The 23820-nt window shown below is 40.5% G+C and overlaps 2 protein-coding genes across 3 annotated transcripts in view; one reads left to right on the forward strand and one right to left on the reverse strand.

Moving 5' to 3' along the window:
• stxbp3 (syntaxin binding protein 3) overlaps positions 1–8498 on the reverse strand; it is a 17407-nt gene extending 8909 nt beyond the window's left edge. The window contains exons 1-10 of the mRNA XM_079588960.1: positions 8379–8498; positions 7120–7169; positions 5511–5592; positions 5224–5300; positions 2336–2408; positions 2137–2237; positions 1898–2043; positions 1718–1811; positions 1451–1575; positions 112–210 (exon numbers count right to left, since the gene is read on the reverse strand). Coding sequence (XP_079445086.1) covers positions 112–210; positions 1451–1575; positions 1718–1811; positions 1898–2043; positions 2137–2237; positions 2336–2408; positions 5224–5300; positions 5511–5592; positions 7120–7169; positions 8379–8460 — 929 coding nt within the window. The 5' untranslated portion in view covers positions 8461–8498. The remainder of the gene's footprint in view (positions 1–111; positions 211–1450; positions 1576–1717; positions 1812–1897; positions 2044–2136; positions 2238–2335; positions 2409–5223; positions 5301–5510; positions 5593–7119; positions 7170–8378) is intronic.
• Positions 8499–9933: 1435 nt separating this feature from the next.
• Positions 9934–23530, forward strand: LOC306985667 (fibronectin type III domain-containing protein 7-like). Of its 2 annotated transcripts, XM_079588183.1 has the most exons (13): positions 9934–10093; positions 10674–10937; positions 11199–11459; positions 13009–13266; positions 13569–13820; positions 15372–15626; positions 16900–17157; positions 17248–17505; positions 17904–18158; positions 20161–20421; positions 22388–22417; positions 22561–22600; positions 22708–23530. In XM_079588183.1, the coding sequence occupies exons 2-12, from the start codon at positions 10682–10684 to the stop codon at positions 22581–22583; spliced, it is 2367 nt and encodes a 788-aa protein (XP_079444309.1). In that variant the 5' UTR covers positions 9934–10093; positions 10674–10681; the 3' UTR covers positions 22584–22600; positions 22708–23530. The 2 variants fall into 2 exon arrangements, with proteins under 2 accessions (XP_079444309.1, XP_079444310.1); XM_079588184.1 differs by lacking the exon at positions 9934–10093 and having other exon boundaries at positions 10542–10937.
• The last annotated feature ends 290 nt before the right edge of the window (positions 23531–23820 follow it).

The raw sequence follows: 23820 nt of genomic DNA on the forward strand, positions 1-23820 counted from the left end.
GAACGTACAGACACAGTGAAGTTAAATAATATGTGACCATTGTAACCAATGTTTTTTCATGGCCTCGACAGAGTCTACTGGTTCATTTTTAACTCAAGTGTTTCTACTCACCCAGTGACCTCAGCAATGTGCATGTGACGTAATTTGACCCATAATTCGTCCTCTTCATTCAGTAAAGCTTCTTTCTTGGAGCCATCCTTTGCTTTATACCTAAGAGTGTAAACACAGAAAAACACTGATACCCAGCAGAACCATAATAAGAACAGGAATTTCACAATTTCACACACATTTCATGTTGTGATTTGTAAAGTCACAGCGTGTACAAATAACAAGGTCCAATGAGACACGTCATTCTTCTAACCGTATACATACTGGGCGCTATATTCTCAGAAGGCGAAGCACTGCTACATGGGTGGAGTGATACAAATCTTTGTCGATCTTTGTGCTAAGCTAGGCTAGCGGTGGGTGCGTCAGACAGAGGGTGTATTCACACCTGCCTTGTTTGGTTCGATTGAATCGAACTCAAGTTTGTTTTCCCCCTTGGTGCGTATCTTTTGGGCAGGTGTGAATACAGCAATCGCACTCGGGTGCGGACCAAACCACCGAACCGAGACCCAGCTGAAGAGGTGGTCTCGGTACGGTTAGGTTATGGTGTGACTGTGAACATGAACCGACCCAATTGCAGAAAAAACTGCACCTTTTTTGACAGGGTCAGATTTGTACTATGTAATTTGGGTGACGAAATGCCTATATATTAGTGTTGCAATGGATCGCAGTTGATCTGTGATATGGATGTTTTATGTTAATAAAACAACAAAATACAGCTTTAACAATGATTTAACTATATATTTAATTTCTACAGTGAACGAATAGTGTTATTTTACATTTATATTTCGCATTCATCTCTGCTTGTAATTTGTGTATTTGTTCTCATTTTATTACTGACTGTTCACTTGTTTTTAATAATGTTAGAACTTTATCAATGAAGAGCAATGCGTTCTCCGCCAGAACCGTCTTGCAGCACATCTTCGTAAAATCCTAATTACAACATGGTATAGATGACATTGTATCATATGATAAGTTTCTTCATATTGCGTTAGTAGCTGATAACACCAAATCAGTCAAATAATAAAAATTGCACTACGAAAGATCTCCATAAATTGCCTGTTTTTGCACTTCCTGCTTTTCCCTGCTTGAGAATGTCTGTCCAATGAATGGATGAGTTTAGCACACATGTGGTTTTGTTTATAAATTTTGGTTCACTTGCAAAAAGGGCAGTGTGAAAGCGAACCGTACCAAAAAAACATTGTATTTAGTCCAGAGTTACGGCACAGAGATGAAAAGAGCATGTATGGACTAATCTAACTCTGGGGGATACGGTGAATAAGCTAAAGTCCCCAAAAGCCGGCGTGTTCCTTTAAATAGAAGTGATTTGGCTGAGGTGACATACTCATAGGTGTTGTCCTTCATAGGTATGAGGTCATAAGCCATGGCCTGGTAGGTGAGCTCGTGAAGAATGGGGCTGACAGGGTCCAGCGCACGGTCAACGATCAGAAGCTGAGCCGCCGTTTTTGCCTGAATATGAAAGAAAACTTCTGATGGTTTGTGCAAGCAGAAATGTCTTAGTGTATCTCAAGAAGAAAACTATATTTGTATGTATAAAGCTGTATATCCAATCAGATCAGCTGATGTGTTTGGTTGTTCTAACCACTCTCACCTTTATTTTCGAGTTGTCTTCCAACTCGTAATGTCGCGCCAGTTTATTATCCACAAGCTCAGCCAACTGCTTTCCATATTCGAGAGCTGAATCTCTGCACAGGACAGAATTCAATGGTGAAGTCCATTCAAGCATCAGGTGTGATGTGAGCACATGTGAAGTGAATACGGGTGTCTGTACCTCTTGTATCTGACTCCAGGGTACTCGTCCAGCGTGGCGCAGAGCGTTACGATCTGATCAGCGATCATCTCCAGCGTCTGACCTCGGTCCTGACTGTTGGGACTGTAGATGCTCTTGAAGGCCTCTGGGTTATCACAGGTGAACACCTGCACAGGTGACCCATTACACACACAGTCGTACACAAGAAAACACTCTGCCAGACCAGGCTACATGAATTTGCGGAGTACGGATAAACTCACTTGTGCTTCATGTGGCAGAAACGAGATGTTGATCTCTTTACACACTTTAATGTGTTTGGCACAGTTCTTCTTCATCTTGTCGAAGAGCTCATCAGGACAGTCTGGGGTCATTTCAACATAATAGTCATACATACTAAACATAACACATAATCTAGCGGATTTGTTTGAAATCAAATCAGAGTTGAAGCAGTGAACTCACAGTCAGTGAAGAAGACATATGCAGCTCTGTATTTGGGTTTCGGTTTGAAGTCATTAATAAACGCATCAACACACTGCAAATATAAAACATCCAGGTCACAAACAGATCATCACAGTACAGTAAGCCTTATTAGGTACACTATATGGACAAAAGTATTGGGACAAATAGGATGCCACCTTTGCAATAAAGTTAATTTGTGAAATTTCATCATATATATAATACCTATTAATAATATATATTAATTCATAATACCTCAAATAAAAACAAATGGCAATTGATCCTTCGCTAAGCCCTGCCCTCCTTAATTACTGTTGCTACGCCTGACAAGCTTTCGCGCCTGGCACGTCTTTTACAGTGTGTGCACACGGTGTCAGACATTGCCAATAATTAGTCATTTTTGGCGAACAGGTGAAATATCTGAGAGAGCGAGACAAAAGGGACTGCAGAATGCATTCGAGGGATATATCCGCAACATAATATGCAAACGATTAGAGAATAATTTCATCAAAATTGAAGCTAAAGCCTATAGGCTTAACGTTAGTCCTAGCGCAAGCAGCAGCGCCTCATACGCCGACCATTCAAATGGGAAATTAAAATTGAGGAACAGCTGCACAGCAGGGTAAGTGAAATGTGAAAATAGTCTTTAATAATTTACTGGAATGCGCGAATAATCTCTCGTTATTCTCATCAAATCCTCATGTCTCATTCCAGGTTTGTTTTCACAGGTAAATACAATTTATAATCTGTCAAAATGACAGAAATCATTTTGAAATAGTAACACGTAAAGCTGAAGTTAATGAACATTTTTGATTAAGGCAACATAAGTTACATAATACAGATATATATTACAGTGATATTTAACCAAAGACTCGCACTTTTGGGGTTATTTGGTCTGTTGAAAGTACCTTGTTGATGCTTTTACACTTTTAAATCTCCTTTTAACGTTCGATGGTTGAACGGTGAGTAGATTAACGTCGTCTCATTGTGACACTTTCTTAAATTGCGTTCATAGAGCAAGCCTTTTCACTGATTGTTTACAGCTTAACGGAAGTTACACCCATAATTCGCACAAAGCGTCATGGGGCGCAGGAATAGTGTGGATAGGATACCGCCGGGTATCAGATTTGCACAACGCTTCGGCATGTTTTCCTCTCTCGAAAGCTTACCAGACCTCCCGCGCCTAATTACGGTAGATAAGCCACGATTGGCCAGTGGCGGTTTTCAGGCGTGGTTCAGCGAAGGGTCAATTAATAGAAAATTATTGTAAAGTGTTATTATTATTCAATTCTGAGCTACAAAAGATGTACAGCAGACATGAAGATTGTAGCATCAAATGAGGTTGATCATGTTGAGCCAATAGTGTGATGTGATATACGTCTGATCAGTTATCCACTGCTTAGGTCTTCTTTATTTTGTGCCTTTCAGAACTGGAGAGATGCAGCAGTGTCACTGAACACAGTAGTGCGAGTGAAAGCAACAGCAATCTGGGGTTCTTATGAAGCTCTGGTGTGAACAAGAAAGGGTCTGAGATAACTTCAATGCTGAAGAGAACCAGGTTCCTTTTTGAGTCCACTATATATTGTGAACATCAAAATGACTGAGCTCACTTTCGGCTGGTTCCCTTTCTGGTTCACTTTAAGGGTGTGTTCACACTTGGCATGTTTGGTTCGATTAAAACAAACCCTAGTGCGATTGCTCTGTCAGTGCGGTTCATTTGAATAAGTGTGAACGCTGCCATTTGAACCCTGGTGCACACCGATGAAAAGATGGGTCTCGATCCGCTTACAAGCGAACTCAGGTGCGGTTCGGCTGAAATATGAACAACACGGACCAAAGACATGTAACCAAAACATGGTTTTTCTCATCATAGCCGTGATGTTTCAGGATCAGAACCGCGTCTCCTCGCAGCAGATCTTCATGTGTGTGTGACGGAGGGATTCCTGACGCTGCTTTATCTCATTTAACCGTCAAAATACCATCATATGTAGCTACGCACATACAACGAGCGCTTTTAGCCCAGAACACAGCATTGTTCTGGATGTTCTGCCACAAAATATATGCAATCAAAGCCGACCAATCAGGTTGTGAACATATCTATGTCTTTAGGTTCGGTGTTAAAATGCCAACGTGAACGCCAAGCGGACCAGGACTAAATACTTTTTTTTTTGGTCCAGACTAATTGACCCGTCACAGGGAGCTTGATTGACAGGTGATCTGACCAATCATACTTCACCATTCGCCATTTTGTCCGACAAAGCAGTCAGGAGAGTTAGTAGATTAACATGGGAGGATTTGAACTTGATAAAAGTGTGTACTGACGCCTTCCGCGGTTAAAACAACATTCCTTCTGATGTTCATTCATGTTTATTTGATGCTATAAATGAACTAGAAGGAAGAGATGATCGGTTCACGAGCAGCTTTAACTGATGCTCTACAGCGATCTGTCAGACACATTAAAGAGCCACAAAAATGGTATTTATTGTTTTTCTTTTAAAAAATGACCAAATTTGAAAGGTGAGACATTATTTAATATGTTTAATATCAAAAGTAACCGAAAAGTAACCTGGTCTGTGTCTGTCAGCGTGTTGTCAGTGTCCTCTCTGCTCCGCGATGTATTTCTCACTGCGTGACAACATGGTGTGTGTTTGTGAGAGCGGCGTAGCTTGTCGGACATAGCAACAGTAACTAAGGGGGACGGGTCTTTGCGAACGGTCAATTGAACCGAAATACAAGTGTGAACACACCCTAAGTGAACTGGGTTTGGTTCTTTTAAAACAAACTATATGTGAAAACACCCTAGAGTGAGACATCATTACAGTCCCTGCTGGAGCAATGATCAGGTGTCCCAATACATTTGTCCATATGGCGCATGTCTCCTGAACTCTGACCTTGGCAGTGGGGGTCATGAAGTAGATGGCCTTCATCTCTGGAACTGGTTCTCTGTTTTTGTAAATATCCTCCACAACTGTGAACACACAAAAGGTAACACATTATGACAATGATTCCCCATCCAGTTCATTCTTTGAGGAAACGAGAAATCTTCCCTTCTGGAAAACACAGGAAGGAAGAACTACACAAAGAAGTTCAAGCACTGGATCCACAGAGAGCTGGGTTTCTGTCTAACACACCGGATGTTCGGCTGAACCCGGGAGCAACGCCTCTTTCCCTCACTTACTTGTGATGCCCTCTGACATGAGATCGGACATTTTGCAGCAGGAGGAGAGCAGGCGGGTGGTGAACTGGTCCAGTATGAGGATCTGTGGGACAGATTTCACATCAATCACAGTTGAACAGGAATCGTTAAAGGGATTAAAACTACGTCACCATTTACTCACCCTTATGGTGTTACAAACATGTATGACTTTATTTATTTTACAAAATAAGACATTTTGAAGAATCCTGGCAAGCAAAGAGTTTCGGTTCCCATTGACTTCCATTATATTTTTTGTCCATACAATGGAAGTCAATGGGAACCGAAAAGGTTTACCAGCATTCTTCAAATCAAAATGTCTTATTTTGTGTTCTGCATGAGAAAGAAATGCATACAGCTTTGAAACAATGTAAATTATGACAGAGTTCTTCCTTTTTGCGTGGACTATCCCTTCACGTACTTTAAAAATTCTGGTTTCAATTCCACTTTCAAATCAAGGTGCCATTTATTAAACCAACCATTCAGAATTATACTTATGCGGTAACACTTTATTTTACAGTATTCTTCATACACGTTACATGTACAAGTATGTGCTGTTAATTAATATTACTCAGTACTTTCTTATTTGTAACAAGATCTGTAAGAGGGTCACCTTAAAATATAGCCTAACCTTCTTTAAAATAAGGCTCCATTTGTTAACATGAACTAACAATAACAACACTAAAGCATTTGTCAACCTCAGTTAATGTTACTTTCAAAATGTACTATATTATTAAAATAAAATGGTATATCTGTACTTGGATGGATGGATGGATGGATGGATGGATGGATGGATGGATGGATGGATGGATGGATGGATGGATGGATGGATGGATGGATGGATGGATGGATATAGGGTTGGATATAGGGATGGATGATAGATAGATAGATGGATGGATAGATGGATGGATGAATGAATGAATGGATATAGGGTTGGATATAGGGATGGATGATAGATAGATAGATGGATGGATAGAGGGATGGATGGATGGATGGATAGAGGGATGGGTGGATAGATGGATAGATAGATGGATGGATAGATGGATAGAGGGATGGATAGAGGGTTGGATAGATGGATAGAGGGATGGATAGAGGGATGGATGGATAGATGGATAGAGGGATGGATGGATAGATAGATGGATGGATAGATGGATAGAGGGATGGATGGATGGATGGACGGATAGAGGGATGGATAGAGGGATGGATGGATGGATGATGGATGATAGAGGGATGGATGGATGGATGATAGATGATAGAGGGATGGATGGATAGATGGATAGATGAATGGATGGATGGATAGATGGATGGATAGATGGATAGAGGGATGGATGGATGGATGGATGGATAGATGGATGGATAGAGGGATAGATAGATGGATGGATAGAAGGATAGAGGGATGGATAGAGGGATGGATAGAGGGATGGATGGATGATGGATGGATGATGGATAGAGGGATGGATAGAGGGATGGATAGAGGGATGGATGGATAGAGGGATGGGGATGATGGATGGATGATGGATGGATGGATGATGGATGGATGGATGGAGGGATGGATACTCGCTACTGGAATAAATCTAAATGCTTTCAAACTGACCTTCCATACTTCTGACTTTCTGCAGTCGGCAATGATGGTGTCCTTGATTCCTGTGACGTCAGATAAATCAATCTATTAGTTAAAGCAGTGAATCGGTTTTGCTGAACTGAAAATCAAGAAACAATTCCAAGAAGCTTTATTTCCTATTTTGAGTTGGTTCTGCTTGAGGGCAAAGTGTAAACTTATGTAACAGTTAGAGAAAAAAAGAAAAGAAAAAAAAAGTATGAATATGTTAAATGAAAGTAAAAGTTCAACTTCTGAACTGGGCTTCCCTTTAAAAGAAACCCCCCACAATTCCACTTCCTCTCTTTAGATTTATTAATATTATCTTCTTTTTTTTCTTTTTTTGTAGTAGTAAAGGAAAAGTGTATGAGTGAAAGGTGAATTTGATTAACATGTCAATTTACATGCATCTTGATCTGTGAATGATTTTTTTTCTCTCCACATTTTGATCTACTGGGTCTCTCTAAAGGGCCCTGGTTCAGAACCACTGCTATATATACATGTCGAAGTGCATATAAAAAAAAAATATATATATATATATGTAAGGTGTTATATACACACCCTTAAAATACTTTAAAAACACGAGCACATCGCCTACATACACATCAGAATCATACTTAGGCTAACAAGGTAACATGACTTAGTGCGTGTCACGGCTAGTCTTAATCAAATGTTATGGACACAAATGGCTCTCCTTTCATGGAATAACTCAAATGTCACAACACAGCAGACCGGAAGTCACTGATAAAGTTCACAGAATAACAGTAACACAAGGGCGCGAGAACTGAAGTTACATTATGACATCATCAAAACACTCCGCGTCATCCAAAGTCATGACAACATACAGAGCCCACAACTAACGACGTTATAAACCCGTTCTCCGTTAAAAACCAGACACAACTTGTCCGAATTGTCAAAGTGAGCTGAACCGGACAGGCTAACATTAGCAGAGCAGCTAACGGAAACAGTGACCCATTGATACATGTAAGACATTTCCCGAGACAAACAAACGGGACACACCCCACATCGCACTTTTTTCTTATTAAAACACCAAAACAAACACCTAAACAACTTCATGAGGCGGCTGTAACTCTTCTGAACAAACCCAGCACAATAAGTGTGTCTCTTCAAACTTCTGACAGCTCTTCCTCTGAGCTGAACTCGTAACGTTATACCGTTAACGTTACATGATCAAGTGTTGCACTGTGCACGCAAAACGTTGGAAGAAAATAAACTGTTGTTCTCAGTGAACTTACTTTGCCAAACTATCTTTTTCAAGCCGTATTCTGCTCCAGTTGCCATCTTGAGTGAGTCAAAGCAAATGCGCGCTCCCGTCATCTGGGAGGAGTGTGCGTGCGCGCGCGTGCGAGCGAGCGTTGGATACAAGTAGAGGGTATGCGCAGATTAATAAGCTTACAAGTTTGATTTACAAAAAAACTATTGAACATTTCCACAATTACTGCCCAATGATCAAAGATTCAGTTCAATAAATGGGCCATTCGTCATTTAAAGTGGCAAACGAGTGGCAGAATTAGTTATTCTGGCAAAACTTTACAGTATGGTCTCATTTGTTAACATTCACGCATTAGCTAACACGAACTATAAATGAGCAATTTTTTAAAAGCATTTGTTAATCTTTATTAATGTTAGTACAATATTGTTCATTGTTTGTTCATGTTCGTTTACAGTGATTGCATTAATGTAAACAAATAGCCTACAACGTTTGCATGTAAATGTACAGTATTATGCTGAAATTAACATTAACTAAGATGAATAAATCAGAATGATTGTTCATTGTTAGTAAATGTTATATTAGCCTATATATTTAGCATTGTGTGACCACTATTTCCACCAAGATGTTCCTACAATGGGAACTGCCATCATGATAGATTCAAGATCCGGGGATATTTTGGAAATATTAAGAAGACTATGTTTATGAAAATATATATTAAAATGTAAAATCTGCAAGTTATCTAACCTTACTCAGAAAAAAGTAGAACATAATTCACAGAATTCCCCTTTTTATTTAAGGCGTGACATCCATTGTTAAAAGGACAATGACAACCACAGAAAGTTAACTTTTCCTTACAATATAATAAAAACAAATTAAATTTTAAAATAAAATCTATATTCACAATATAACCACTCTATGTGTGTAAAAAAAGTATTGTTGCATTTACTCCAGGATACCTGATGTATGGTGCACATTCAGATTTTATTACACATCAAATCTCTCAAACTCAATTAAATATGTAGGCTATTAAATTTATTTAAATTTTTTGAACAGTCCACAAATTACAAAATACACATATGCAAACATTTTATTATTCATAAAGTTTATTTCAACAACAAATTAGGGACACCACTTGTTGTCCCCATAAATGAAGAATTACCCAAACACATGTTGAACTGTTAGCGGGGCATGTCTCCTGGGTCCAGAAGCCTTTATAATTATACATATAAACTAAATTGACCATCTCAAAATTACAAAAATAAAATGTACTCTCCTTTTTCTTTATTTACTTTTTTTTTTTGTTTAAAGAAAATATTGCAGGGGCAGGATAACTCTTTATAATGAATGATTTTACCTTAAGTGGCAACGAAACTGCACAAACGTGAATAAACTGCACTAGTTTGCATTAGACTGCATAGACATCATCCCCCAGTCTTCTGTTACACCTGTTTGCATGCATTTCACTTCTCCACTTCTGATTGGCTAGCTCATTCTCATCCCAAGCTCTTATTGGCCAGCTCTTCTGAGGAGGCGGGGCTATGTTAAAGTATCTGAGATGCCTTCAAGAAAAGCTCTATGTATATTCAGCCAAGACACAAGAAACAGAAGAGAGTGCAGAGTTTAGTCCAACACATTTTTTAAAGAGAGAAACCAGGATTTCAAACAGAGAAAACAGATGGCGGGCCTTGGAGCAATCAAGGGACTGATGTTTTTGCTTGGAGTATTCTCACAGGTACAGTTTTATGGTTCACATTTTATTTAGTTATCTATCTATCTATCTATCTATCTATCTATCTATCTATCTATCTATCTATCTATCTATCTATCTATCTATCTATCTATCTATCTATCTATTTATTTATTTATGTATTTATTTTACCCTTTATTCATGTATGAACAGATCCGTAAAATTTTGTATAGACTGATGTAGGAATATGGTAATTACTTATATATGGTAAAAAATATGTGTGTGTGTGTGTGTGTGTGTGTATATGTATATATATATATATAAATAAATGTTTTCCATGATTGTATCATACATTCATATTTTAACTTTCTCTGTGAAACATTATGCAGTTATGAAAAATAATAGCGACAATGCACAATTGTTTACTTATAAACGAATGTTTAAATCTAATAAAAGTCCTTTTGAATTGTTTCATTTACAGGCATCAGGTACTGCTCATCTGGATCCAATTTACAGTATCTGTTTAAATTCAAACTCATTAAATACACTGCTTCTGGTTGTCATTTTTATTAAATCAACATCATTGATGAATACCTCAGAAATATTCATTTCTTGTATCATTTTTTTCAGGCAGCACAATGAGCGTGAGTATTTTTACGGTGACGTCAAAGAGTGCAGTGCTGCGCTGGAGCAGGTATGAAGGTGCATTGTCCTACAGAGTCACAGCTTCCCTCAGGAACTCTCCAGTCCCCGTGGTCTTTGCCAGCTTTGGACAGAACACCATTATGGGCTCCGTTAATTCCCTGAGTCCCAACACTGCATACACCTTTCGTGTCGAGGCCCTGGGCAGCCTCATGAACATGCTTGCAGACACTAGTGTGGATGGATCTACTGGTGCGTATACTGAAAACTGGTGATGTCTTGCTCAAGAGTAGACAGTGTGAAAAACTGACCTTTCTTTGCCTGGGAAATTCCCTCATAATTCCAGGTCATAAAACCTTATTTTAGGCTTAGCATCTTGTTTGATAAACTGACCATGTTGCAGTTTAACATTTATAAATCAGTTTGGCTCCTATACCAAAAGCATTGTTAATTGCTGTAAACTGATGATTTGTTTAATGAATGGAACTGTGCGATTTCTCTTCTTATGTTTAGCTCCCGATGTGCCCGCCATTGACATGGCCTCCTCGAAAGAGAGCCGGAGTATCACTGTGGAATTCACTGAGGTCTCGGGTGCAACTTCCTACATCCTGCGCGCTGAGACAAACGACGGATCTTTCTTCTCAGAGATCCCAGTACCCACGTCTCCGGGGACTGTCACCAACCTCCAGCCATACACAGACTACACTCTCAGTGTCATGTCTGTCAACAGTGCCGGCAGAAGCCAGCCATCCATCTCCGTGGAGGCAAAGACAGGTATATTTTTCTCCTCTCTCTCCACCCTCTTTGACCTAGAGGCCAAAGAAATGATCCATTCATGAAGGGACAGAGTTGGCTATTCTCTAACCCTCACCCAGTGCAGAAACCTTATCCTCTCTTTGGAGGGGAAAAAAAAAACATCAGGATAAGCTACATAGCTGATCTCATGGCCTTGATTTTTAGCAGTGTGCATATGTTCACATTTTCAATGAAATAGGTTTCTCACGCATGTATACCTATCCAGGTATAAAAATCTGAACTATAACAAAAGGGCTGCCCTCCTCAAGGGACTGGGCACAGAAAATGTATTCTGTGTCTTCACCTTAGGGCCCTCAGCAGAGTTGTTTCATTGTTCAGGTAGCACGTTTTCCACCTGAGATGGCCACAAGAAAATAATAAGGGAAGAGACCTTAATTCCCAGAACAGAAAGCATATCACTTACAAATATCCACAGAATTACGTCATGCATATGATCCATAACAGCACAATGGGGTGTTTTCTTCAAACATTTTAAGCAATGTGAGAACTGTTTTATTTACGACACCCCAGGAAGTGGTAAGAGTAGATCCCATGACTAGTTTTGATTGAAAAGAATGGGGAAAGGAAGGGATTAGAAAGGAACAGTCGAGGGACAGTCAGAATATTCAAGGGGAAGGGCAGGACAGGGAAGGACTGGACTGGACGGGGAAGGGAAAGGGAAGAGAGGGACCGAAGGTAATGGATGAGAACAGAGGGGACCAGAAGTGAACAGAAAGGAATTAGGGATAAACAGACAGGATACGCCAGAGAACGTAAGGGAATGAAAAAGAACAGAAGGGAACAGAAAGGAATTAGGGATAAACAGACAGGACACGCCAGAGAACGTAAGGGAATGAAAAAGAACAGAAGGGAACAGAAAGGAATTAGGGATAAACAGACAGGACACGCCAGAGAACGTAAGGGGATGAAAAAGAACAGAAGGGAACAGAAAGGAATTAGGGATAAACAGACAGGATACGCCAGAGAACGTAAGGGAATGAAAAAGAACAGAAGGGAACAGAAAGGAATTAGGGATAAACAGACAGGACACGCCAGAGAACGTAAGGGGATGAAAAAGAACAGAAGGGAACAGAAAGGAATTAGGGATAAACAGACAGGACACGCCAGAGAACGTAAGGGAATGAAAAAGAACAGAAGGGAACAGAAAGGAATAAAAGGAACAGAAAAGAACGGGAGAGGGAGGAACACGACATGCTAGAACGAGGGCAGGATAGGACATGAAAGGAAAGGGTAAAACAGGAAACGAGTGGAGGGGAAGAGAAAGGGCAAGTAGGAAAGGACAGGAATGAAAAGGCAATGATTACTTCACACCATCTGACACCTGTCAGTTGTCTCTCATGTCTATTTCACTTGAACAAAATTAACCTTTACCTCAGAATTAGATCACTTAGCTCGGGATTCAATCTTCAGAGAGAAAAAAAACTAAACTTTTGGTCACAATGCAGCTGTCTGTTTGATCTCTGATCCATTATTGTTTCTCTCTCTTCCTCATTCTGTTGGATCCCAGTCCTTCCTGCTCCTCAGTTCAACACCAGCTCTCCCAGTAACAGCAGCATCCTGGTGAAGTGGGAGCCAGTCAATCATGTTGTCCTCTACAGCCTCAGCATCATCAAAGACGGCTCATACAGCCAAAGTCGCCTCAACACCACAGACACTCAGGTTCTCTTTCCAGAGCTGGAGGCAGGAACCCTTTATTGTATTAAGGGAAACGCCTGGAGTCCCGAGAACATTCCCGGAGATGACTTCACAATTTGCCAGACCACACGTAAGTGGATAGGAATAGAAAGAGAGATTACTTAATTTAAAAAATGTCATACCTCTAAATCACACTTAAGGAAGAGAAAGTGATCAACACCAAGTACAGCATATTAGGCAGGGCTTTACGGGACTCACGGAGGCCCGACGTCCTGCAGAGTTTATCTCCAACCTGTTATATCACACCTGCATGAAAGGCCTTGATTAGCTGACCCAGGTGTGTTTAATCGGGTTGAAGCTACACTGTGCAGGACTGGAAATGTTTATTGATGTAGTTAATGCACATTAAACTTTGTTTGTGTGTCTCCGCAGGTTCTCCCACTCCTCAGTCTATTGCACTGGTGGTGACCAGCACCCCTGACGCAGGTATTGTGGTGTCGTGGGACCCAGCCCAGGGTGCAGAGCAGTATGTGGCCTTGAGCTTGACTGGCCAGAACTGCTCCTCGTCTAGCAACTCCTGCGTCCTGACTCCTTTGAGCTGTGGAGAGGCCAACTCTGTCACAGTGATCGCTGTCAACAAGGGCGGAAACAGTGTCCCCTCGTACCCAGTTCAGATTATTTCATGTGAGTCAAACAATTCATGCTTGGATAACAGGACTTGCTCAGTATGATGTACTTAAACGGATACTTCAGGATTTAGCATTAAGCTTTGTAGCAGTAGAAAGCCTGTAGTATTTTTGAATTGCCGTGCTTTCCTCCCTCATATCCCCCTGAGACGAGAGATTTATGTATTTTTTGTCTGGAAAAAAATCGTCAGATGACGCAAAAATCATAATGTTGCGTCATCTGAGTATTTTTTGGTCAGAGGCTAAAAACTACAGCCAGTAGTAGGCGCTAGATCCGCATGTTTTCAACCCACCCATAGAGGGTGGGATCTCACTCACAGAATGTACAAACAGTGTCAGCCATCTTTTATTTGGAAGCTAAGCTAACGGGCTCTTGTAAAAAAAGCTGAGTAGTAGGGGTTACCATACTTCCTTTTTCCCGGACATGGCCGGCCACGAGATCGTCCAAAATGTCTGGGATTCGGCTTTTGCTTTCTGCAGTCGCCATTCATTGTTTACATGCAGACCTTTTGTTTCAAATTAACTGAATTCATTCCGATTGGTGAATCTGAATGTAGTGTTTACATGAACGCTAAACAAGTGATCGGTTGATTTTGCATTGCTAAGAAAATTCCCGCTCCTCCCTTAGAGACACGAGACCGGTGCGTCTCACAGGTGCTGCTCATCAGTAATCACGCCACCGGCCTCGTGCCGTTCTCCCGCGGCCCTAGCCTCGTCCTGCTCGCCACAGTAAACATGATGAATGGCGACTGTAGAACGCAAAAGCCGAATCCTGTATATTTTGGGAGATATAAAAATCCCGGGCAAACTCGTCACGGAGACTCACTAGAAGCTTAGCCTTGTTAACTGCGTTCTCTTACCGGTAGGCGTGGCTTGGGAGTTGCCTCGTAGGGCAGTGAAGCAAGTCCATTCTGGGAGTTGTTGTCTTTCATCCCCATAAGCCAAAAATTCATTTTATGGCTTTTTTCAGTCTAGAAGTAAAACATAATTTCACATTTCTACTAAATAAATTACCCATTTTAAATACACATTCATCTTTCCAGAGGTGAAGTATCCCTTTAATATTGTCAGGGTTTTCTGCAGAGTTTAACTCTTACACAACTGCCTTGAAGTTTGATTAGTTTGATTGACATGATTGGCTGGTTCAGGTGTGTTTAATTATGGCTTAACTCTCCAGGAGCTCCCTCATCAGTCCTCCCAGACTGTTTACTGAAACTAAACTATACAGCACATTCAAAAACATGTCATGGTTATTATGTGACAACCATTAGCACGTAAATACATGTCCAACTACATTTACAGTAGGCTACATATTAAAGACACCTACTGAATTTTTAGCCATATTCATTGGCTCTGTTACTTAATTCACATGCAAAGAGGTTAGTCAATCCTAAACTATGCCTTTTAGTCATTATATCCGAAGCGCTATATTCCAAGACTTATGAAGAATCATTAACTTTGTGTGAGCAGCTGAGTGAAGTTTAAGCCATTATCACTGAAAATCTTGCCCTTTGCAATGCCTCTAATTGTCTATGCTGTTGTTTGTCAGTCCCTTGTCCCCCACAGCCTATCTGGGTGGAGGAGGTGGTGGCTGGAAACTGCTCTGTGAAGTGGAGCCCAGTCCCTCACGCAGAGTACTACACTACCTTTATTAAGAGTGATGATGGCATCGAGGGGACGTGCAACTCAACTGAGCCTCGCTGTCAGTTTTACTGCAGCTGCGGATACTCCTACATCATGAGTGTGTTTGCACACAACCAGGCTGGACCCAGTCCCCCGGGACCTCTCGTCAACCACACCACCTGTGAGAGCTTCATGTTATTATATGCAGAAAGCACTTTAGCACTTTAACGAATATAAAATTAACTTCTTCTTTCTTCCGAGAAAACCAGCCAAAAGGAAGGGCTCACAGCCTAATTTGTCCAATCACATGGTCTCTAGAATGATCTTTCCCGTACTAGTAATAGCGGGTAGCAAATCATGGGGTGCTTCTCATTTCTTATTTGTGCATCCTCGTTTCCTTTCCTCGTGTCTTTGCTCCACCCGTTAGGATGTGAGGGAAGGGTGCACCTGTGTATCCTCGCTCATGGCTCCTCAGGAAGCTTCCTCGCCTCCTTGTGGTGCAATTAGAGAATAGAGATGCCCTTCAAGATGGCTGAGTTCAATTGTTTTTTTGGGGTCACGGGCTGGAGGACGGAGCAGCGAGCAAACGAGGAAGGCATCAATTTAGGCATAGAGACGCACCCATGGGCATGGTTTTAATGTAAACTAAAGTATTTAGTCTAATTAAACAAAGGGACAAACCCTTCGATATATCCTATCCAGACTTACCCTTTAAATTGCAATTACATCAACACAGGGAAGAAAACTTAAGAGTCTTTGAACACATCACATATATCTGTACAGCCCCCCTTAAATGCTGTTTTCCCACGGTGCCATAATTTTGACATAATTACAGAAACTTAATATGAGCCTGTTTTATGCCTCTGCGTCGAATCGACGGCGTACCCCCGCAGACCCCTCTGCGTCTCCGCGAACCCCTCTCCGACCCCTCCGCCGTAGCTCGACGTGCACCTCCAAAAAATGTTAACTACGCGTCGCAGGCGACGCAGACCGCAAGGGCTGTGATTGGTCAGATTATACATCATTTCCGGAGTGTAGCTTTTCCGGTTTCCCCCTCCCGCTATACCGCCATTTTTAAAGTGACCACTGCACTGTTTGTTTCAACGACGTCTTCTTTTTCTTCTGCAATTAAACATTTGCAATAAAATCATTTGTTGTTCAACGTCGATTAGCTCCAGCTGCAACAACACTCTCTCTCTTTCGCTCGCCATTGTCGGAAATGAAAAAGCGGAACCGGCGCACGGAACCAAAACAAACTAGCAAAGACATTCGCCATAGGAGTGACGGCGTAGCTACGCCGTGGAGTTGACGCAGAAGCATACTGAGTCCTTTAATATATAGATATGCGCCACATTTTGCCCATAATCCTGCAACCGCATGGTTTTCTCCATTATATTGCGATGACTGCATTCATTTATTCATTAACCTTATTTATCTTCACTTACTTTCCACAGTGCCTTGCTGTCCAGAGCTCACAACGGTTTCTGCAGTTTCTTGGGAGACGCTGATGGTACAGTGGTCTCCTGTGCGTGGTGCGGATCTGTATGAGACTCGTGCTGTGGATGCAACAGAAACGGTTCTGTGTAACGACACGGCGCCCAGGTGCGCCCTCTCTGACCTCACTTGCAACAGCAGGTACAGCGTAGTCGTCATACCATGCAACGACGTAAGCGGCTGCAACCTCACCTGCAGTTCACAAACGCATGAAACAGGTATACTCACACACTCAATTTGAATTTAGATCATGAATATGTGCCACAGATGTAAAATTTTGACACATTTTCTCTTTTTTTTCCAAAAAGCTCCATGCATGCCTGAGATCATCGGTGTGACCCAGGGTAACTTGTCTAGTGTGCTGGTTAACTGGACTTCGGCTAACACAGCTGCCAACTACACAGTCACTGTGATTGGCACTGTGGGTGACATGCATGTCTGTCACTCAAATGGCACTTCCTGTCAGGTGCCCAACCTGCCCTGCGGCTCCGTCTATGAAGTCAGTGCCACCGCGTCCTCCTCAGCTGGAAAGAGCATGCCCAGCTACACCATTCCCCTGGAAACAGGTTAGCTTTCCATGGACATTCAGAGAGCCAAGAAGCCAAATGTGTTAAAAAAGAAATTCCAAAGTTCCAAATTCCAAAGTTCCAAAATATTCAAGATGATTTAAGAAAATAATTCAAGTTTTAAGATAATATAAATAAATTTTCTTCAAAAAGTATTAATAAAACTAGAAAAATGGGCTATTTAAACTAACATTTGTAGAGTATGTGCTGTATATTTAAGCTTATGGCGACATTAGCTTAGCAACATGCTAACAGAAATCTATTGAAATCAAATTTGAGGAAAGTCGCTTGTGTGCTTTGTGTGAGTTTTTGAGCGTGCTGTGTTTGGGTTCTGGAACAGAAATGTCTTTTTAGTTGAAAAGTCTACTAATATACTTTTATTTATTTTATTTTTCCAGCACCTTGTTGCCCAGACAATCTCACGGTGAGCCAGGTGACCCAGGCCATGACCAACGTGACCTGGTCGGACGCTAACGGCGCCCAGACCTTCATCGCCTCCCTGTCTTCATCACGAGGCAATGCGCAGTGTCACACCATGGAGACCGGATGCGTGATGGGGTGCATCACCTGCGGCACTAACTACACCGTCTCCCTGGAAGCGATCAGTCGCACCGGGCACAAGGCGGAGTGCACCTATCATGGGTTTTCTGCCAGTGCGTTCCCAATAACTTGCCATTAATAGTGGTAGAAAAACCGCAAATGCATATTGTCGCTGTCCAATGTAAAGTGTTTCCAAAAAATGCATATTTCAACAGAAAAAAACTATATCTTATTAAAAATCTTACAAAATGAAATGAAAATAACATAATTAGTCACATTTTGCACTATAAATTATATCATTACACGTTAAATGTTACATATATGGTTAAAATTCAAAACCAAAAGTGGACATTTGGGTTTTTCATCAGACAGCAACCATATAAAACATAGAACTTCTTCCATAAACTTCTGGTGTGATTATTAATCCGCCTTCATGTGCTATATCAGAAATGTCCTACTTCCCACTTCTGAAGTCGCAATTACGAATTTGATGCATTCAAGTGCATTGTTGTCATAAAGAATATGAAATCAAGGAGGACGGCAAGTTCATTCTCGTCTTTTTCTTGGAAAAACTTATTAGAGCCAAAATATATAGTAGTTATTTAGTCAATATCCAACTGAATGTAAATGAAATGTTGCAGCCCATTTGTTGGCTGCCATATAAACATTCTCCTCGCTATCTAGACAGTCAGCTTACTGACGATTTGCAAATTCTGTCAAATAAATGCTTTTTTTGTCTGTGTAAAGTACATACAGCCCAATACAATATGTATATATGTATATTACATATACAATATGCATCAAATGTATTGTACATAAATGTACATTACTGTAACTGCAATAGAAAGCAATATATAGAAAATATAGGAAAAAAATACTTAAAACTACAGAAACTATTCACAGCTATGTTTAAAGTTGAAAGGCCTTCCAATTCAGAAATGTGGGTGTCAAAATTAGTGTTTCCATTTTATTTCGATGGTCCACTTTAGACATTCTACCAACTATAAGTAACTTTGCAACTACATGTCAACTAACTCTCATCCGAGTATTAATAGGCTGTAGTAGACGGTCAGTAGACTGTTAGGTTAGGGTTAGGTGTTAGGGTTCGGGTTAGGAGAATAAGTTGACTTGTAGTTGCCAAGTACTCATAGTCAGTAGAACGTCTGTTGGGGGACCAACAAAATAAAGTGTTAGCAAATATTATGCAGACAGTCTACTAATACTCTAATGACAGTTAGTTGACATGTAGTTGCAAAGTTACTTACAATGTCTAAAGTGGACTATCGAAATAAAGTGTGACCAAATTAGTTTTCCAGTCGTTAATAGTTAGTCATAGTCTGAAAAACCGTCTAGGAAGTTTGTATTTACTAACCTTTAAGGTACTACTCAACCATTTGGTAGACCACACTTTAAGTCACTATATTTAATTGAAAAATGTATCAAGCTTAACTCAACCTGAACAACTATAACACTTCTAACACTTATTTACTATACATAACACTTAGGCTACGTTTACACGTGGACGTCTATTTTCATAAACGGACATTTCACGCCTCTCCGTTTTCAAAAATAACATTGTGCACACCTGTCAGTTTTCAGAAAAGTGTTCGTTTACACGAACCCGTGTATATGCCGTCAAGAGCATGCCAAACCTGTAGGTGGCAGTGCAAGGAGAAGCTCAAGCCCACGTTAGCCAATCAGAATCCCGAAAATAGTCACATACTGACTATTTTTCACGAACTTTTTTTCTCCGTTTACATGCAAAAAGTTTTCCAAAATCTCCACTCTGGCCGGAGTTTTTAGAAAGAATCGTTTTCAGAGGCGAATTCTCCGTTTGCGTGTAAACGAGGGGCACAAACGAAGGGAAATTTTTCAATTTTTTTTCAAAATAACCATGTACGTGTAAACGGGGCCTTATTCTAAATAAAAATGTATCTACAATATTTTGTCTAAGAAACAAATTTCCCTATCAGCTGACATCATCTAGGCCATGAAGGTGGGGGAAATAATGTTAGCCAATAGCCAAGCTATTTAGTAATTGTTGTAGTAATTCATGCCGGGTAACGTGTAACATCAATAATATCCCATGTTAAATCTAACGCTCTCATCTCTCAGGTGAGTGCTGTCCCTCGGGCATCCGCCTCTTCAGAGGAACCAATAACACGCTGCGTGTGCGCTGGAGGTCAAGCAGCGCCCTCACCAACTACACGGCAGAGGTCACGGGCAGCGACAGCACTCACGTGTGCAGCCCACAGCCCGGCAGCAGCACGTGCGACGTGTCCGAGATCGTGTGCGGGCAGGTGTACTCGGTGGTCGTCGCCCCGCTGAACCGAGACGGGGCCAAGGTCACGTTCTGCAACAGCAGGATGTATTCAGGTAATGAGGTTCTGGAGTGCAGGGGCCCCAAAAATTATTCAGACACACTTAAAAATATATATTTTCATTGCATTTGATAAAATACAGTAACAGTTTTTGGTAACAATTTATTTTACAGTGTCCTTGGTACATATGCATGTACTAACTAACCCTCAACCAAATCCTAATTCTACCCTAACCCTATAGTAAATGCATGTAGTTGCTTACGGTAATATTACTCGGTACTTAAATATACAATTACACTGTAACAATGACACCTTAAAATAAAGTGTAACCCACTTTTTATTTTAAGGTGTTACATTGTAATTATACATTTAAGCTGTTACGAACTGCTCCGAGACACGAAGGTTGAGATCCAAATGCAGCTTTAATTTAGCCTGGTTTTCCTCATGCTGCCTTGCGCACAGCGCAATGTTATTCACGCTGCTAGGCAGTCTGGATACCATGGACCAGATTTTCACCTCAGTGAGAGGACCAATCACAGAACGGGGAGGGAGCAGCAAGACGACGACGACGTCTATGCGACACACCGAAGCAGTTTGTTTATAACAACATGTGCACTGCAGATTTACATTCTACCCTCATGTTTGTCTTGCACAAATGGAAATAGTCGCTGAACGCCATCGTGTTCACATAAATCTATGACCCATCGTCTTCTTCCTCGTCTAATTTCTGTCGCTCTACATACATCATCTGGTATAATGGAAACGATTGGCTATGAGCTGTACAGGCGCATTTGATAGACATGCGTAGCTCCCAATAAACGGCTCTGGGCATTCGTAAACCACGCCTCAAATACGAGAAAATTAACATGTGGTTCCCAGACCACGTCTCAATGAGGCGAGGTCTGACGTTAGCCAGGCTAGCTTTAATTAAGGGGCAATCCAGACACGTAATCCGATATACAGGCAATAGTAGTGATGGGTCGTTCGCGAATGAGCCGGATCTAAGAGCCGGCTTTTGACGGTGAACGCCGGGAATTGGCTTGCATATCTGAAGAGACGACTCTATTTAGAAAAATATTGCCAATAGAAATTAAATCATTATGTAATAAAGAAATAATGAATGATTTAAATTTTATTTAAAATAATTGACTAATTCAAAGAACAACAAAAAAATTATTAGGCTATATAGGCCTAAAGGCGCACACACATTCGTTTCGACTGATAGTGATGGGCAATCCGGCTCTTTTTCGTGAGCCGGCTCATTTCGTTGTGCGTCGAGCAGTGATGATATAGTATTATAGTATAGTATAGTCAGAGAATGAGTATTCATAGTGCGTCTGCTCTCTCCACCATCATGTTGGTTTTTTAAAGAGCCATTTGTGAGTCAAAACAAGAGCCGGTTCATTTCAGTGAGCTGAGTCAAATGAGCCGGATTGCCCATCACTAGGTCAAAACAAAGGTAGGCAGTCCAAACAAACAGGGGTCAGAGGCAAAAGAGTAATCCACAGAACAGGCAAGAAAACCAAGAGACATGAAACAAGGGAAACCGCTCGGAAATGCAGTGCCACAACATACAAAACTTCACAGTGAGTGAATGAGTGAACATGGTATAAATAGGCTGAGACTAACAGGGTAATGAGACACAGGTGAATGTAATCAATGATGATGAGTCCGGGCAGTGAGTTATGGGAAATGTAGTTTGTGAGGGAGTGATAATAGTCGGATGTGGAGTGCCCTCTGGTGGCTCTCAAGCGCACTCCAGCTGGTGACCGTTACATACTGAGTAATGTTAATTAACAACATGTACTTACTATAGGATTTGTAAGTCCACGTTCTAGCAGAGGAACCACAGTGTATGAAAGTGTGAATCTTTCTTTGAAATAAATGTCAATGCCTTTGCTATTGTGTAGTCTAATGCAAGGACATTCAGACATTTTTAAGTGTTGCATGGCAATATTGCACTGATATTGAACATTACATAACTGAAATAAATATAAAAATGCATGACTTTTGTCTTTCAGTCTCGTGTGTGGGCAGCAATGTCGGAATGGGTAAGAATGAGAACATCTTAGCATATGCAACTGAATAAATTGCTCAAATCATATATACCAGAAACACGTCCATGTGAAGTATCAAATGCTCTATTACTCAAAATATTTGACATTTATTAACTGAAGCCTTTCATTACTCTCAGTTCTCTATCGAGGAAGAAGATAATGGATATCCTTCAGACAGTAAGTGACGGCACACATCTTCATTATACACACATTGGACTACCAGTCCTTTTCCAATCTTCATAAATCCACAATAAATTTGACTTGGTTATTTTTCTCTTGTACAGCCTCTGGTAATATTGGACGACTGGATTCTTCAAAAACTGCCCTCAAACCTGTATCAATACAAATAAATCATTTACTGCGTGTATTGGCTTATGAAGTCAGGCAATTAAAAAATCTGAAAGTCATTACTTGAATAAAGCAATTAGTCAGGATTCAACATGTCCAATCACTGATGTTTATGTATTTAAATTGCTTTAAAGATATAATTTATGTCAATCATTTAACATGGTTTGATTAGAAGTGACACCGATTAATGGGATAATATTTGAAATCTTGCAAAAAAAGTTTTTCTTACAATATGCAATTGACACACAATTCATTCAATTTAACAGACAATGAATGTGAAATATTATGATGTTATTAACTTAATTTTCAGGGATCCCTAATGTTATCTCAGGGATTTTCACTAAATACATTTCATGATCTATTGTGTCAAATTATTTTCTGCAATTGGGATTTCTACTATTCTCCCCATACAAAAAATAAAAATCAATTGATAGTAAATTGAAAGTTATTTTGGTGAAGCAGTTCCTTTTCAACATCCAAACATCTCACTTTGTAAAGTCTAGTTTGCCAGTGGTTACATCTATGCATCAGTTTCCAGGAATAATTGACATAAAATGAAGCCAACCGTAATTTCCCAGATTTTAAGACAGGAGGATCAATCTGAGAGCTAAATGAAGTTGATCTACAGTATGCGGTGCCTCTGAGGGAAATCGAAATCTGCTTATTAATTGAACTTCCCTTGGATGTTTGTCAAATACATTATTTGTTGGGATGTGAATAAACATCTATATTTTGACAATAAAATTCATTCCCTGCATTAATAATGCGTGTCTGTGTTTGCTTCCCCATTACCAAAGAGAAACCCACATGGCCACAGCTGTTATAAGACATGCTGTATGTTGCCAGAGTTTATAGGGGTGTGGGATTTCTGGAAAAGCAATTTAGGTAGTAAAGATATGACAGACAGACAGACAGAGAGACAGACAGACAGACAGACAGACAGACAGACAGACAGACAGACAGACAGACAGACAGACAGAAAGCAAGATAGTTACAAAGGTAGACAGGCAGGGATGCAGTATCTATGGCAGTCAATCACTGTAAAAATT

The sequence above is a fragment of the Phoxinus phoxinus genome, assembly GCF_949152265.1.
Source record: "Phoxinus phoxinus genome assembly, chromosome: 18".
In the NCBI taxonomy this organism is placed as follows: domain Eukaryota; kingdom Metazoa; phylum Chordata; class Actinopteri; order Cypriniformes; family Leuciscidae; genus Phoxinus; species Phoxinus phoxinus.

Excerpts from the sequence above, each read along its gene's own strand:
- LOC306985667 (XM_079588183.1), top strand. The coding sequence starts at position 10,682 with ATGAGCGTGAGTATTTTTACGGTGACGTCAAAGAGTGCAGTGCTGCGC. Across the intron at positions 13,267-13,568 it reads CACAATTTGCCAGACCACAC|GTTCTCCCACTCCTCAGTCT; the intron begins GTAAGTGGATAG and ends GTGTCTCCGCAG. Across the intron at positions 20,422-22,387 it reads CAACAGCAGGATGTATTCAG|TCTCGTGTGTGGGCAGCAAT; the intron begins GTAATGAGGTTC and ends TTTGTCTTTCAG.